The sequence below is a fragment of the Cyanistes caeruleus genome, chromosome 26, assembly GCF_971803275.1.
Source record: "Cyanistes caeruleus chromosome 26, bCyaCae1.hap1.1, whole genome shotgun sequence".
Taxonomy (NCBI): domain Eukaryota; kingdom Metazoa; phylum Chordata; class Aves; order Passeriformes; family Paridae; genus Cyanistes; species Cyanistes caeruleus.
The window spans coordinates 687,271-700,335 of NC_141726.1; the positions used below are offsets into that span (position 1 = coordinate 687,271).

Below are 13,065 nucleotides of genomic sequence, written 5' to 3' on the forward strand. Positions count from 1 at the left end.
TGCTGGAACCGCGGTGAATCCCTGACAGATCCCTAATGGAACTGTGGTGGATCCCTGACAGATCCCTAATGGAACCGCAGCAGATCCCTGGCGGATCCTCGGTGAATCCCTGACAGATCCCCAGCAGATCTCTGGTGGAAACACAGCAGATCCCTAACAGATCCCTGGTGGAACTGTGGTGGATCCCTGGCAGATCCCCGGTGGATATCCCTCCTGGAACTGCAGTGGATCCCTGATGGATCCCTGCTGGAACCATGGTGAATCCCTGACAGATCCCCAGTGGAACTGCAGCAGATCCCTAACGGATCCCTGGTGGGACTGTGGTGGATCCCTGACAGATTCCTGGCAGATCCCCGGTGGATCCCTGCTGGAACTGCTGCAGATCCCCGGCAGATCCCTGGTGAATCCCTGATGGATCCCCGGTGGAACCACGACAGATCCCTGGCAGATCTCTGGTGGATCCCCGGTGGATCCCTGGTGGATCCCTGGTGGATCCCTGACATATCCCTGGTTGAACCACGGTGGATCCCTGGTGAATCCCTGACAGATCCCTGACAGATCCCTGACGTATCCCTGACAGATCCCCGGTTGCACCACGGTGGATCCCCGGTGGATCCCTGACATATCCCTGGTTGAACCACAGTGGATCCCTGGTGAATCCCTGACAGATCCCTGACAGATCCCTGACAGATCCCTGACGTATCCCTGACAGATCCCCGGTTGCACGACGGTGGATCCCCGGTGGATCCCTGGTGAATCCCTGACAGATCCCTGACAGATCCCTGGTTGCACCACAGTGGATCCCTGGTGGATCCCTGTCAGATCCCCGGCGGATCCCTGTCAGATCCCCGGCGGATCCCCGCTATCGCATCCCGCAGCTCCCGGCAGATGCGCGGCTGCTCCCGCCGGGAAGGGCGGGTGTGCTCAGTGAATCCCTGGGATCCATCCCGCGCCGTTCCGGAGCTGCTCCTCCACAGATCCCCGCGCTCCCCGGCCGCGCCCTCCACGCTTCACCTTTCATTTCAGCCTTTCTGCCAGGCCGAGCAGAGCCCGGAGCTTTTCCCGGCGCCTCCGGGACGCTCCTGCCTTTCTGGGCCGCACAAAGCGATTGGTTTCCGTGTGAACGCGGCTTTTCCCTTCAAGGGAAAAAATAATAAAAAATAAAATAAAAACAAGATGATCCAAGCCTAATCCTGAGCCTCTCCACGGGCAGCGTCCCAGGAAGTCCCCGAGGGGAGAAATGCTGATATTCATTCCCAGTCTGTTGTTTCCCTCAGTGAATATCCAGGCAGGGAGGAGGCTCCTGCTCTTTCCACAGCAGCGAGGATCCCCAGGCCGCTGCTGGAATTGTCCCTTCCTGACACGTTCGGTGTCACCTGTCCCGAGCTGCCCAACGCCCCTGCTGTAAATTAAAATTCACTCTTGGGGAGGGAAAATCCCACCCAGCTCTGGCAGCTCTGGGAGCAGGTGAGGAACAAATAAATTCTGAGGGGGTTTCGCTGCCCCTGAGGCCTCTTTTCCCAGGCAGAGCCAGGGTTCAGTGCCAGGTGGCCAAAAACGCCTCAGGAAGTGACAAAAAGGAGCGGGGGAAAGGTTGGGCCTGGCCAGGGAGGGCTGGGAGGGGAAGGAGGAGGAGAAACCTCGCTCTGCTGAGGTGGGGGGGTCAGGGCAGGTCATCCCTGGGGTGGGGAACAGGGACCAGAATCCCAGAGGTGGGAATGTCAGGTGGAGCAGGATCCTTCCATGGGAATGTCAGGTGGAGCAGGATCCTTCCATGGGGATGTCAGGTGGAGCAGGATCCTTCCATGGGAATGTCAGGTGGAGCAGGATCCTTCCATGGGAATGTCAGGTGGAACAGGATCCTTCCATGGGGATGTCAGGTGGAGCAGGATCCTTCCATGGGAATGGGCACTGGCATCTCCTCATGGGAACAGACACCAGGATCCTTCCATGGGAATGTCAGGTGGAGCAGGATCCTTCCATGGGAACGGACACCAGGATCCTTCCATGGGAATGGGCACCGGGATCCTTCCATGGGAATTTCTGATTTCCCAATGGGAATATTTTCCCGTGGGTTCCATGGCTGGGGTGGTCCTGTTGGGAAGGAGTGTTGTTCCCAAAGCCAGACCAGCCAGTTCCTGAGCCCCAAACATCAACTGACCCCTCATTTTCAAGTCCAGCCAGGTGCATTCCCACTGGCTGAGTTCTTCTTTTCCTTGGAAAACACTTCCCTACCCGTCAGCAGGAGCAGGAAAATGTGTCCCTCCATCTCCCTGCACCCTCCGGCTGCCTCTCCAGCCCTGCTCTCCCTCCCTGCATTTCCCCTCCGGAAATTTCCTTTCCTCTTTTTCACACCAGCTCTGGGCTGTGCCAGACAAGCCCCTGTTCCCAAAAACTTGGGGCAGGCAGAGCCCAAATCCTGGATCCTGATCCTCCTCCTCACTCCACAGCTCGCTCTGCTCCTCATCCAGGTTTGCCAGAGAGAAAAGAAAGAATGAAAAGTCACCAAAGCCCTGATTTTTATGCAGGAAGTGCAAAGCTTGAGCAGCGAGCGTGACCCCCGTGCCCTGCTGCCCGCAGGAGAAACTGCGGATTTTTCCTCTGGAAGATCCCGGGTCAAACCAAGCAGCAGCAAAATTCCCCCGATGGCCGGGATTTGGCTGTTTTCCTTCACCTCCCACCCCATCCTCACCCTGGAGGAGGGCAAGGACCATTCCCTCCAGGATAAATCCCTCGGAGGCGCTGGGGAAGTTTGGATTTGGTGTTTCCTCGTTAGGAGCCGCCAGAGCCGGGCGGGAAGCGCCGGCCCCACTCCGAAAGGCCGAGAGCAGAAGGACCCCAATGAAATTCCCGCTGCCCTTTGGGTTTAGGCCAGGGCTGGGGCTGGGATGTGTCCGGAGAGCCACGAGCTCGGGTTCAGAGCTTGGGGAGCCCAGCCCGGAGCTGAGGATGGGATAACGCTGGGAAAACGCTGGGAAAACGCTGGGATAACACTGGGAAAATGCTGGGAAAACACTGGGATAACAACACTGGGATAACACTGGGATAACGCTGGGATAACTCTGGGATAACGCTGGGAAAACACTGGGAAAATGCTGGGATAACACTGGGATAACAACACTGGGATAATGCTGGGAAAACGCTGGGATTACTCTGGGACAACTCTGGGATAACTCTGGGAAAACTCTGGGATAACGCTGGGATAACATTGGAATAACTCTGGGATAACTCTGGGATAACCCTGGGATAACCCTGGGATAACGCTGGGATAACACTGGGATAACTCTGGGATAACCCTGGGATAACCCTGGGATAACGCTGGGATAACACTGAGATAACATTGGGAAAACACTGGGAAAACGCTGGGATAACTCTGATAAAGCTGGGATAACAACACTGGGAAAACACTGGGATAACATTGGGAAAACGCCGGGATAATGCTGGGATAACGCTGAGATAACATTGGGAAAACGCTGGGATGACTCTGGGATAACGCAGGGATAATGCTGGGATAACACTGAGATAACGTTGGGAAAACGCTGGGATAACGCTGGGATAACATTGGAATAACTCTGGGATAACTCTGGGATAACCCTGGGATAACGCTGGGATGACTCCGGGATAACGCAGGGATAACGCAGGGATAACGCAGGGATAACGCTGGGATAACAACACTGGGATAACGTTGGGAAAACGCAAGAGCCCCGTTGAGTTGGGCTTTTTTTATTTTTCCCTCTTCCCCAACCGCTGCTGCTGCTGCTGTTTTAACAGAACCAGACATTTCCCTGACGATTCCCAAGGCCTATAAATGTTTGATGTCCCTTTCCTTCCCCGCTCAGGCAGCAACTTCTGGGCTTTGTGGGAAGCAAGGCCGGGATGGGAGCAGCGGGACGGGGACAGCGGGCGCAGGGCGAGGATCCAGCCCCGGATTCCCATGGAAAGGCTCCCTCGCCCCCCTGTCCTCTCCTCCCCCCGGTTCCTCGAAGGAGATCCCGGTGCCCAGCCCCCGTGCAATATGGCTTTGTGCTGCAGGAACCTAAATATAGAGCCCGAGCCCTCCGGGGGCTGCGCTGCGCTCCGAGGTATTTATAGCTGCGGGCAAACTCCGGCTGGAGCGCTGGGAGCAGCTGGAATTGTGCCGGGGAGGGATCCGGCCCTGCCCGCAGCAGCTCCGGCCTTTTGGGGTCAGCCCCGACCCCGCTGCCCCCCGAGCGCGGGGGGATCTCACCCGCGCCGGGAAATGCGGGTGATGCCGTTCCCCAAAAAACCTCCAAAAAATGACATTATCCCGGTTTTTTCTGCTGGGTTTTCATTGGGTGCACGGGGAGGTTCCCCAGGGACGCAAGGGCTGCTCGCAGCAGCTGGGAAAGTTGCGAGGAGCCCAAATTTGCCTTAAAAAAAAAAAGCTGGGAATGGTGGATTTAAATTAACATCGTGTCCGGGAGGAAAAGGTCCCTGTGTGCCCCCAGACCTGCTGCCTCTGCAGGGAGAACTGCCCGGGGAGGGACACAGAGACAGCGATTTTCTGTTCCCTTCCAGCTTAACTCGCAAAAAATGAGGAATAAATAAGATTCTTTTTTTTTTTTCCTCTCTTTTAAATGCCCGCTTTGGCCCCAAACTCCCACTCCCTTGCCCCAAAACGCAGCCCTGCGTTGGATTTTTGACATTTGCTGCCCGAGCATCCCTCCCAACCCCCCAAACCCCCCTTCCCTCGGCAGCTCCTGACACGGCTCCATTCCCCTCCTCCTCCTCCAGAAAAAAAACGCATTTTTTGGCAAACAAACTGTTTTGCCAACAAGTTGTGCTCCGTGCTGCCTGCGAGATGAGGCTTTTCCCGGCTTTTCCCAGATTTCCCAGTTTTCCCTGGCTCCTCCTCCCCACTCCAGGTCCCACTCTGGGGCTGCAGGTTCCTGCCCAGGCTCCCCCACCTTCAGGTTTCCCCCTTTTTTTCCCCTAAAACCATTCCCGTTTCTCCCCAGCTGGGGCAGGAGCGGCAGCCCTGAGGTTGCTGCTGTTATTTTTATCTGGAAATAAAGGGTTTGAGCTGTGGCCAAGCCGTGCCGAGGGAGGGAGAGGCTCTTGTGGCGGCCACGGAGATGAAAACACGGCGGGTCCCGGTGGGCAGCGCAGGGGGAGCGTCCCAGCCCATCCCAATCCCGGACAGCCCTGGGATGCTGACATGGAAAAGGAGGTTTGGCTCCCCCCAAATCGGAGCCGTCCCCTCCATGCAGAGCCACCCTTGGGTTCAGTGCTGGCTCAACCGGCCCAGAATTTACTTTTCTTGAGTCAATTTTAACAAAAATCCTCGGAAGATCCAGCTCTAAACCGGTTCTGAGCTCTGTGGGTTTCACCTTCCCACAGCCGCGTCCATCCCATCCCTTCCTGGCCACACAAGGCCCCAAAACAGAGGTTTTGGGGCACCCCGGGATCCGGCCACGTCCTTCCCTCCGCCTGGAATTGCAGCAGCTCCCATCCTGGAGCTGCTCCGAGGTCACCGAGACGCTCCGGAGCTCGGCTTAAATGTCAAATTAATTATTGGGAGAGAGGGAGGAGTGGCCGCAAGAAGCTCCTGATCCCCCCGGGGAGCATCGCCGGACCCTCCCGGAGGTGAATATTCCTCCCATGGAGGGATCAGGGAACGGCACAAAACCAGGGGGAAAAGCCGGGAATGGCACAAAACCAGGGGGAAAAGCCGGGAATGGCACAAAACCAGGGGGAAAAGCCGGGAATGGCACAAAGCTCGGGAAAGGCTCCGCTCCTCCCTCCGCAGCCGAGCGGTGGCTCCGGGGCCAGGCAGGGAGCAGCGGCCGAGGTGACACCGAGCAGGGCCCCGGCTCCTTGTGCCCGCCGGGGCTCGGGGACATCCCCTGCTCGGAGGAGAAATCCTTCTCCAGCGGCCAAAGGAGCCCCAGGCTGCGTGGGGAGGATGAGGAGGGAAGGGAGATCCCGCAGGATCCAGGGATCTCTGGCCAAGGCTCCTCCGCGCTCCCAGGAGAGCTCCCGCAGCATCTGAAGGGGGTTTGTCCCTCCAGATCAGATCCCTGCTCCCATCTCCCGAGCACCGCGAGCGCCGGGGCTGAGCCTCCGGGAGCCGGGCAGGAGGAGAGGCTGTGACAGCCCCGGGACAGGGACAGGGACAGGGACAGGGACAGGGACAAGGACAGGGATGGGACAGGGACAGGGACAGGGACAGGGACAGGGACAGGGACAGGGACAGGGACAGGGACAGGGACAGGGACAGGGACAGGGACAGGGATGGGACAGGGACAGGGACAGGACAGGGACAGGGACAGGACAGGGACAGGGACAGGGATGGGACAGGGACAGGGACAGGGACAGGGACAGGGACGGGGACAGGGACAGGGACAGGGATGGGACAGGGACAGGGACAGGGACAGGGACAGGGATGGGACAGGGACAGGGACAGGGACAGGGATGGGACAGGGACAGGGACAGGGATGGGACAGGGATGGGACAGGGATGGGACAGGGACAGGGACAGGGATGGGACAGGGACAGGGACAGGGATGGGACAGGGACGGGGACAGGGACAGGGACAGGGATGGGACAGGGACAGGGACAGGGATGGGACAGGGACAGGGACAGGGATGGGACAGGGACAGGACAGGACAGGGACAGGGACAGGGATAGGGACAGGGACAGGGACAGGGATGGGACAGGGACAGGGACAGGGATGGGACAGGGACAGGGGCAGGGATGGGAGCAGGGACAGGGACAGAGACAAGGACAGGACAGGGACAGGGACAGGGGTACCCGCGGTGTGTCAGAGCCTCCAGGGGCTCGGGAAGGGAAGAGTTCCCGGCTGCCAGAGCCCGGCAGGGTTTGGTACCCGGCTCACGTCCCGGGACGGGCATTCCCCAGCGCCCGCTCCCGTCTCCCGGGGCTGCCGCGCGACTCCCGGGGGAAAAGGAGCCCGGGGGACACTCGGGGTACGAGGTGACAGCGGCCGGAGGAGCCTGCAGCCCTTGGGGACCCATTCCTTTATCTACCGAGGTTTTTCCTCAGTTGCTCCGTGAAAGAGAAGGAAGCTGGGGTAGAGCACGGCTGGACTGGGAGGGCTGGGCTGTCCCCACAGAAGGGGCTGGGCTGAAGCTCGTGTGACCCCAACTCACAGCGGGGGGCTCCAATCCCGCCCTGCCAGCTCATCCCACCCAGCCCCAGAGCACCCCCGAACCTCAGGACAGACCCTTCCCCACGCCAGGCTGGGAACCGGGGAGCTGCCGGGAACACCCTGGAAAACATCACGGGAATGAGGGTGTCCTGTGACCCCCCAAGCTCCCCTGGAGCTGTGGGGATGCTGAACCGCCCCAAATCCCTGCAGGGCAGGGGGTGCTTCACCCCAGAACTCCGCAGGGCCTGGAGGAACCTTTGTTTTCCTCATTATCCCTCTGGACTGAGCCAAGGCAGGACCTGGAGGGGTTGTGGGGAGCAGGGGATGCCCTTCCACAGGGAAACGCAATCCAGGAGTAAATCCAGAGCATCCCTCGATGTGCACAGGGAGCCAGGACGGGGCCGGGCCCGGGGCCACCCCAGCAATGCTCCGGGGAGCCGGCAAAGGTTGGGGCCAGTCAACGCTCTCGGTAATTGAGGTGATGAGTTGGTCCCTGAGATGGGCTGCGACAGCAGCCGGGGCCGCAACAAAGCACCCTGAGCCCACCCTGAGCCCCCAGAGCCGGGGGCGCCCCCAGGGCTGGCTGCACCCACCCCTGCACAGCCCAGGGCCTGATTAAAGCTCAGCTGCTAATTACGGCCAGCAGAGCTGCCTGTCCTGTGCCCAGGTGTCCCCAGCAGCCCCGGGTGGCACCGAGCTGCCAGCCGGCCGCTCTGCTGCCCGGAGGAGGAGGAGGAGGAGGAGGAGGAAGCAGCGCCTGCCCAGCCCGTGTGTGTGGTCCCAGCAGCACAGACAGGAGCCTGTCCTGGAATCCCGGCTGTCCCACGGGGGGCTGAGCCCATCCCTGCCCCGGGAACGGCCGAGGGGCGAGCCTGGGTCCTTCCTCTCCACGTGCTCCAAAGGGATGAGGCAGGAGCAGGGATGAGCTCGTGAGACTTTGGGAAATCCCAGCCAAACCCAAACCCGTGCACGGCACCGATGGAAAATTCCCTCTGCCAGGGAGGGGTCCCGGCAGCCCCGCTCCCCCAGCCCTCCCACGCCGGCACACAAAGGGTTACAGGGACTGATCCCAAGGGGATCCATCCCAGCTTCCCCAAAGCCGGGCGGAGAGGGGTCACGGACAGCAGGAGATCAAAGGGAGGCCTCGAGTCCCGGGGAGGTGTCACAGCCAGCAACGCTCCAGCCCTGCCATGTCCCCGTCCCTGTCCCTGTCCCTGTCCCTGTCCCTGTCCCTGTCCCTGTCCCTGTCCCTGTCCCATCCCTGTCCCTGTCCCTGTCCCATCCCTGTCCCTGTCCCTGTCCCCTGTCCCTGTCCCATCCCTGTCCCTGTCCCTGTCCCTATCCCTGTCCCTGTCCCTGTCCCTGTCCCTGTCCCTGTCCCTGTCCCTGTCCCTGTCCCATCCCTGTCCCTGTCCCTGTCCCTGTCCCTGTCCCTGTCCTGTCCCTGTCCCTGTCCCTGTCCCATTCTTGTCCCATCCCTGTCCCATCCCTGTCCCTGTCCCATCCCTATCCTTGTCCTTGCCATGTCCCATCCCTGTCCCTGTCCCATCCCTGTCCCATCCCGGTCCCCATCCCCGTCCCTGTCCCCAGGATGGGCACAGGGACACATCCCAGGAGCTCACGGCCGCGGTGCCAGCGGGGCTGGAGTTGCCATCCCGGCTCCTCGGAGCAGCCAGGAGCGCTCCGGGTGCTGCTCCCCGGCAGGGCCCAGGATCCGGCACTGGGGGATCCCCAGACCCATCCCCATCCCACCCCCTGGATGTGCCCGAGCTGTGGCAGGTCCCTGCTTCCCTCGGGGAGCCAAGGGAGGAGCTGAGTCTGCCCAAGGAGAAGGAAGGATTGAAAAGCTCCAGGGAGGAGAGAGGGAGAGGAGAGGCCTTGATCCCATCCCGGTGGAGGCAGCAGCTCCTCCAGCCCTCGGGAGCATCCCACATCCCATCACCTCCACTGAACAACCCCACAGCCTCTCCTAAACGGCCTCAATCCGCTCAGGAAATGCCGACAACCTCAGCCAGCAACCAACAACCCCAATTCCCCCAGAGGGGAAGGGGAAAAGCTCATCTGGGGAGTTTGAGCAGCCCCAGGGACACCGGCACAGCCACGCTCAGCCCTCCGCACCCGGGGATGGAGCAGAGACTCCCCTGGAGCCCTGGCACTCGGAATATCGGCCTGAATAAACAGCCCGAGGAGGAGGAGGAGCAGCCTTCCTCCCCACCAGCCTCTCCCGTTGCTCCCGGAGGGAAAAGCATCCTCCGGCTCCTTCCCGAGAGCATCTCCCGAAAAGCAGCGCCAATGCCCCGAAACTGCAGCGCCCGGCCGGGGCAGGGCCGGGGCTCCCGGGACCCCAGGATCCCATGGAGCCTCCCCCGGGACCCCGGGACCCCGCGGAGCCTCCCCCGGGACCCCAGGATCCCATGGAGCCTCCCCCGGGACCCCGGGACCCCATGGAGCCTCCCCCGGGTGGAGCCGGCCGTGGGGAGCAGCAGTTTCGGAACTGCCGCGAGGGCTCCCAGCCCCTCCTGCAGCCACATGGAAAGGGAAAAGCGGGCGCTGCCCGCACAGCCCGGGCTGCATCTGCCGCCCCCCGCCCCAGCGGGGGCTGGGGATGCGGGAGGGGAGGGGGATCGGGGAGGGCGAGGCAGAGGGAAAGGATGGGGGGCAAGTTTCTGCTGTCCCCGAGCAGCGGCAGGGGGGGTTCCTCCCTCTCCGCCCCTCCGGGCGATTTTTAAGGCGTGTTTCCCTGCGACCTTCAAACGGCAGCTGCCCGCAGCCCCCTCCCCACGGCCGCCACCCTGCCCGGCACCGCCCGGGGGGTCGCAGGGGAGGGGACAGCCCCGGGGGCCGCCCCTGCCGGGCTCGGGGGGGCTCTGCGGGGCCGGTGCGGGGCAGGCTGCGGGTCCCGGAGCCCCCCGGGAGCTGCGCGGCCCCACGGCGGTCCCGGAGCCCCCGCAAGCCGGGTCCCGGTCCCCGGCCGGCTGCCGGTGTCCCCTCGGTACCCACCGGCCCCACGCCCCCGGCCCGCTGCGGCTGCCCCGGTTCCGCCCTCTGCGATCCACGCGCGGAACCGGGGCCGTGCACGGTGCCCCACAGAGACCGGGCCGGCGGTACCGATCCGGGCACGGTACCGATCCGGGCACGGTACCGATCCGGGCACGGAACCGACCCGGGCACGGTGCCCCACAGAGACCCAGCCCCGCGGTACCGATCCGGGCACGGAACCGATCCGGGCACGGTGCCCCACAGAGACCGGGCCCGGCGGTACCGATCCGGGCACGGTACCGATCCGGGCACGGAACCGACCCGGGCACGGAACCGATCCGGGCACGGTGCCCCACAGAGACCGGGCCCGCGGTACCGATCCGGGCACGGTACCGATCCGGGCACGGTACCGATCCAAGCACGGAACCGATCCGGGCACGGTACCGATCCGGGCACGGAACCGATCCGGGCACGGTGCCCCAGAGCCGGCCCCGCGGTACCGATCCGGGCACGGTACCGGGGCCGGTCCCACCGCCCTGCCCACGGCAGCTGATCCTCGGGCCGGTGTCCCCGCTGCCCCCTCCCGGTGTCCCCGCTGCCCCCTCCCGGTGCCCCCCGCCCCCTCCCGGTGCCGATGCCGCTCCCTGCCCTCTCCCCCCGCTCGGTGCCGGTGTCCCCGGGCCGAGCCCCCGCCGGTGTCCCCGCACTCACCAGCGCGGCGCGGGCGCTCAGCAGCAGCAGCAGCAGCAGCGGGAGGCTCCGCAGCCCCCGGGCCGCCGGCGGCGGCACCTCCCCGGGCATCTTCCTGCCGCAAGGACGCTGCCGGCGGCGGCGGGAGCGGCGGGAGGCGGCGGCGGGGGCGGGGAAGGGCCTTTGTTGCCGCCGCCCGCGGGAGGCGGGCGCTGGGTGCGGGCTCTGGGTGCGGGGCCGCCGCCGCCGCCCTCCCGGCCCCGCCGCCCCCCGAGCCGGGAGCGCCCCGCCCCGGGCCGGGGACAGCGGGAGGGGACGGGGAGGAGCCGGGGGGGACCAGCGGGGCCGGGACAGGCTGGGGGGAGCCGGGGTGGATGGGGGGAGCACGGGGACGGAGGGAGGGGACGCTGGGGTAGGGGGGGAGGAGCGTGGGGAGCAGCCGGGGGGCGTCTGGGACGGGTTGGGGGACCCGGGGGTGGATGGGGGGAGCACGGGGGGGGTCTGGGGGGGCTCTGTAGTGGATGGGGGGCGAGCTGGACACACGGGAGAGGCCCGGGGCAGACTGGGGGACCTCGGGGTTGGTGAGAACTGGGGGGCGCATGGGGGGATGTGGGGTAGAGCAGGGGGACCGTGGCTTAAATGGGGGGGACATATGGGGGGACCTGGGGCAGACTGGGGGGGCGACCGGGGACAGAGGGGGAGAGATTTGGGGCACAGAGGGTCCGGGGGTGTCCCCAGGAGGGGGTCCCGGTGCCGGGGGTGTCCCCGGGAGGGGTGACGGGTGTCCCCCCACAGAGGGTCCGGGGGTGTCCCCGGGAGGGGTGACGGGTGTCCCCCCACAGAGGGTCCCCTCGCAGCCCGGCCCGGGAGCGTTGCTGGGGCTGCACCGCCCCGCCGTGGCCGCCGCCACCCCTGCAGGGACCGGGCCAGGCCCGCGGGTCCCCGCCGGTCCCCAGCGAGGGATGGCACCCCAGGGGTGACCTCCGAAGGGTGGGGGGGCGGAGGGCGCTGCCAAAGGGTCCCTGTCCCCGCTGCGGCAGCTCCTGGTGTCCCCTGGTGTCCCCTGGCGTCCCCTCGGATCCCGGTGTCCCCTCGGATCCCGGTGTCCCCTCGGATCCCGGTGTCCCCTCGGATCCCGCTGTCCCTCCCGGGCCGGGTCCCCTCCAGCACCCGGAGCCGATCCCGTTCCCGAAGGGCTCGGAACGATGCCCAGGGCAGAGCCCGGAGCTGCAGGAGCCTGGGGACAGACCCAGAGCCTGGGGACAGACCCAGAGCCTGGGGACAGACCCAGACACAGCCTGGGGACAGACCCAGAGCCTGGGGACAGACCCAGAGCCCTGGGGACAGACCCAGAGCCTGGGGACAGACCCAGAGCCTGGGGACAGACCCAGATACAGCCTGGGGACAGACACACACACACACACAGAACCCTGGGGACACACCCAGAGCCTGGGGACACACAGATACAGCCTGGGGACACACAGACACACAGACACAGCCTGGGGACAGACCCAGATACAGCCTGGGGACAGACCCAGAGCCCTGGGGACAGACACACACAGGGCCTGGGGACACACAGACACAGCCTGGGGACAGACACACACACACACACACAGGGCCTGGGGACAGACACACGGACACAGGGCCTGGGGACAGACCCACGGACACAGCCTGGACACGCTCCCCTTCCTCCCCAGCCCGAACTGAAGTCTCAGCGCTGAATTCAAGATTAAAACCCCGATTTCCACCTGTTGTTTTCACCGTGTTTGTCCCCAAAGCCGCAGCTGGCCGAGCTGCACCGGCACCAAAGAGCCCCGAGACACCCAAAAATCACCCAAAGCCCCAAAGACGAGCGCTCCAGACCCTGGGAACCAGGAGTGAACCCCAAATGTGCAGAGTTCAACAACCACAGGAGCGGGAAAAGATCGAGAGGAGAAGGAAAAGATTGAGAGGAGAAGGAAAAGATCAAAAGGAGAAGGAAAAGATCGAGAAAAGTGGGAAAAGATTGAGAAGAGCAGGAAAAGATCAAAAGGAGAAGGAAAAGATCAACAGGAGAAGGAAAAGATGGAGAGGGATGGGAAAAGATCCAAAGGAGAAGATCCAAAGGAGAAGGAAAAGATCGAGAGGAGAAGGAAAAGATCAAAAGGAGCAGGAAAAGATCGAGAAAAGTGGGAAAAGATTGAGAGGAGAAGGAAAAGATCCAAAGGAGCAGGAAAAGATCGAGAGGGATGGGAAAAGATCAAAAGGAGAAGGAAAAGATGGAGA

The 13,065-nt window shown here is 63.5% G+C and overlaps 1 protein-coding gene across 1 annotated transcript in view; it reads right to left on the reverse strand.

Annotated features, from left to right (window-relative positions):
- SDC3 (syndecan 3) overlaps positions 1–11,009 on the reverse strand; it is a 35,892-nt gene extending 24,883 nt beyond the window's left edge. Inside the window, exon 1 of the mRNA XM_086863380.1 lies at positions 10,822–11,009. Coding sequence (XP_086719506.1) covers positions 10,822–10,911 — 90 coding nt within the window. The 5' untranslated portion in view covers positions 10,912–11,009. The remainder of the gene's footprint in view (positions 1–10,821) is intronic.
- Positions 11,010–13,065: the final 2,056 nt, after the last annotated feature.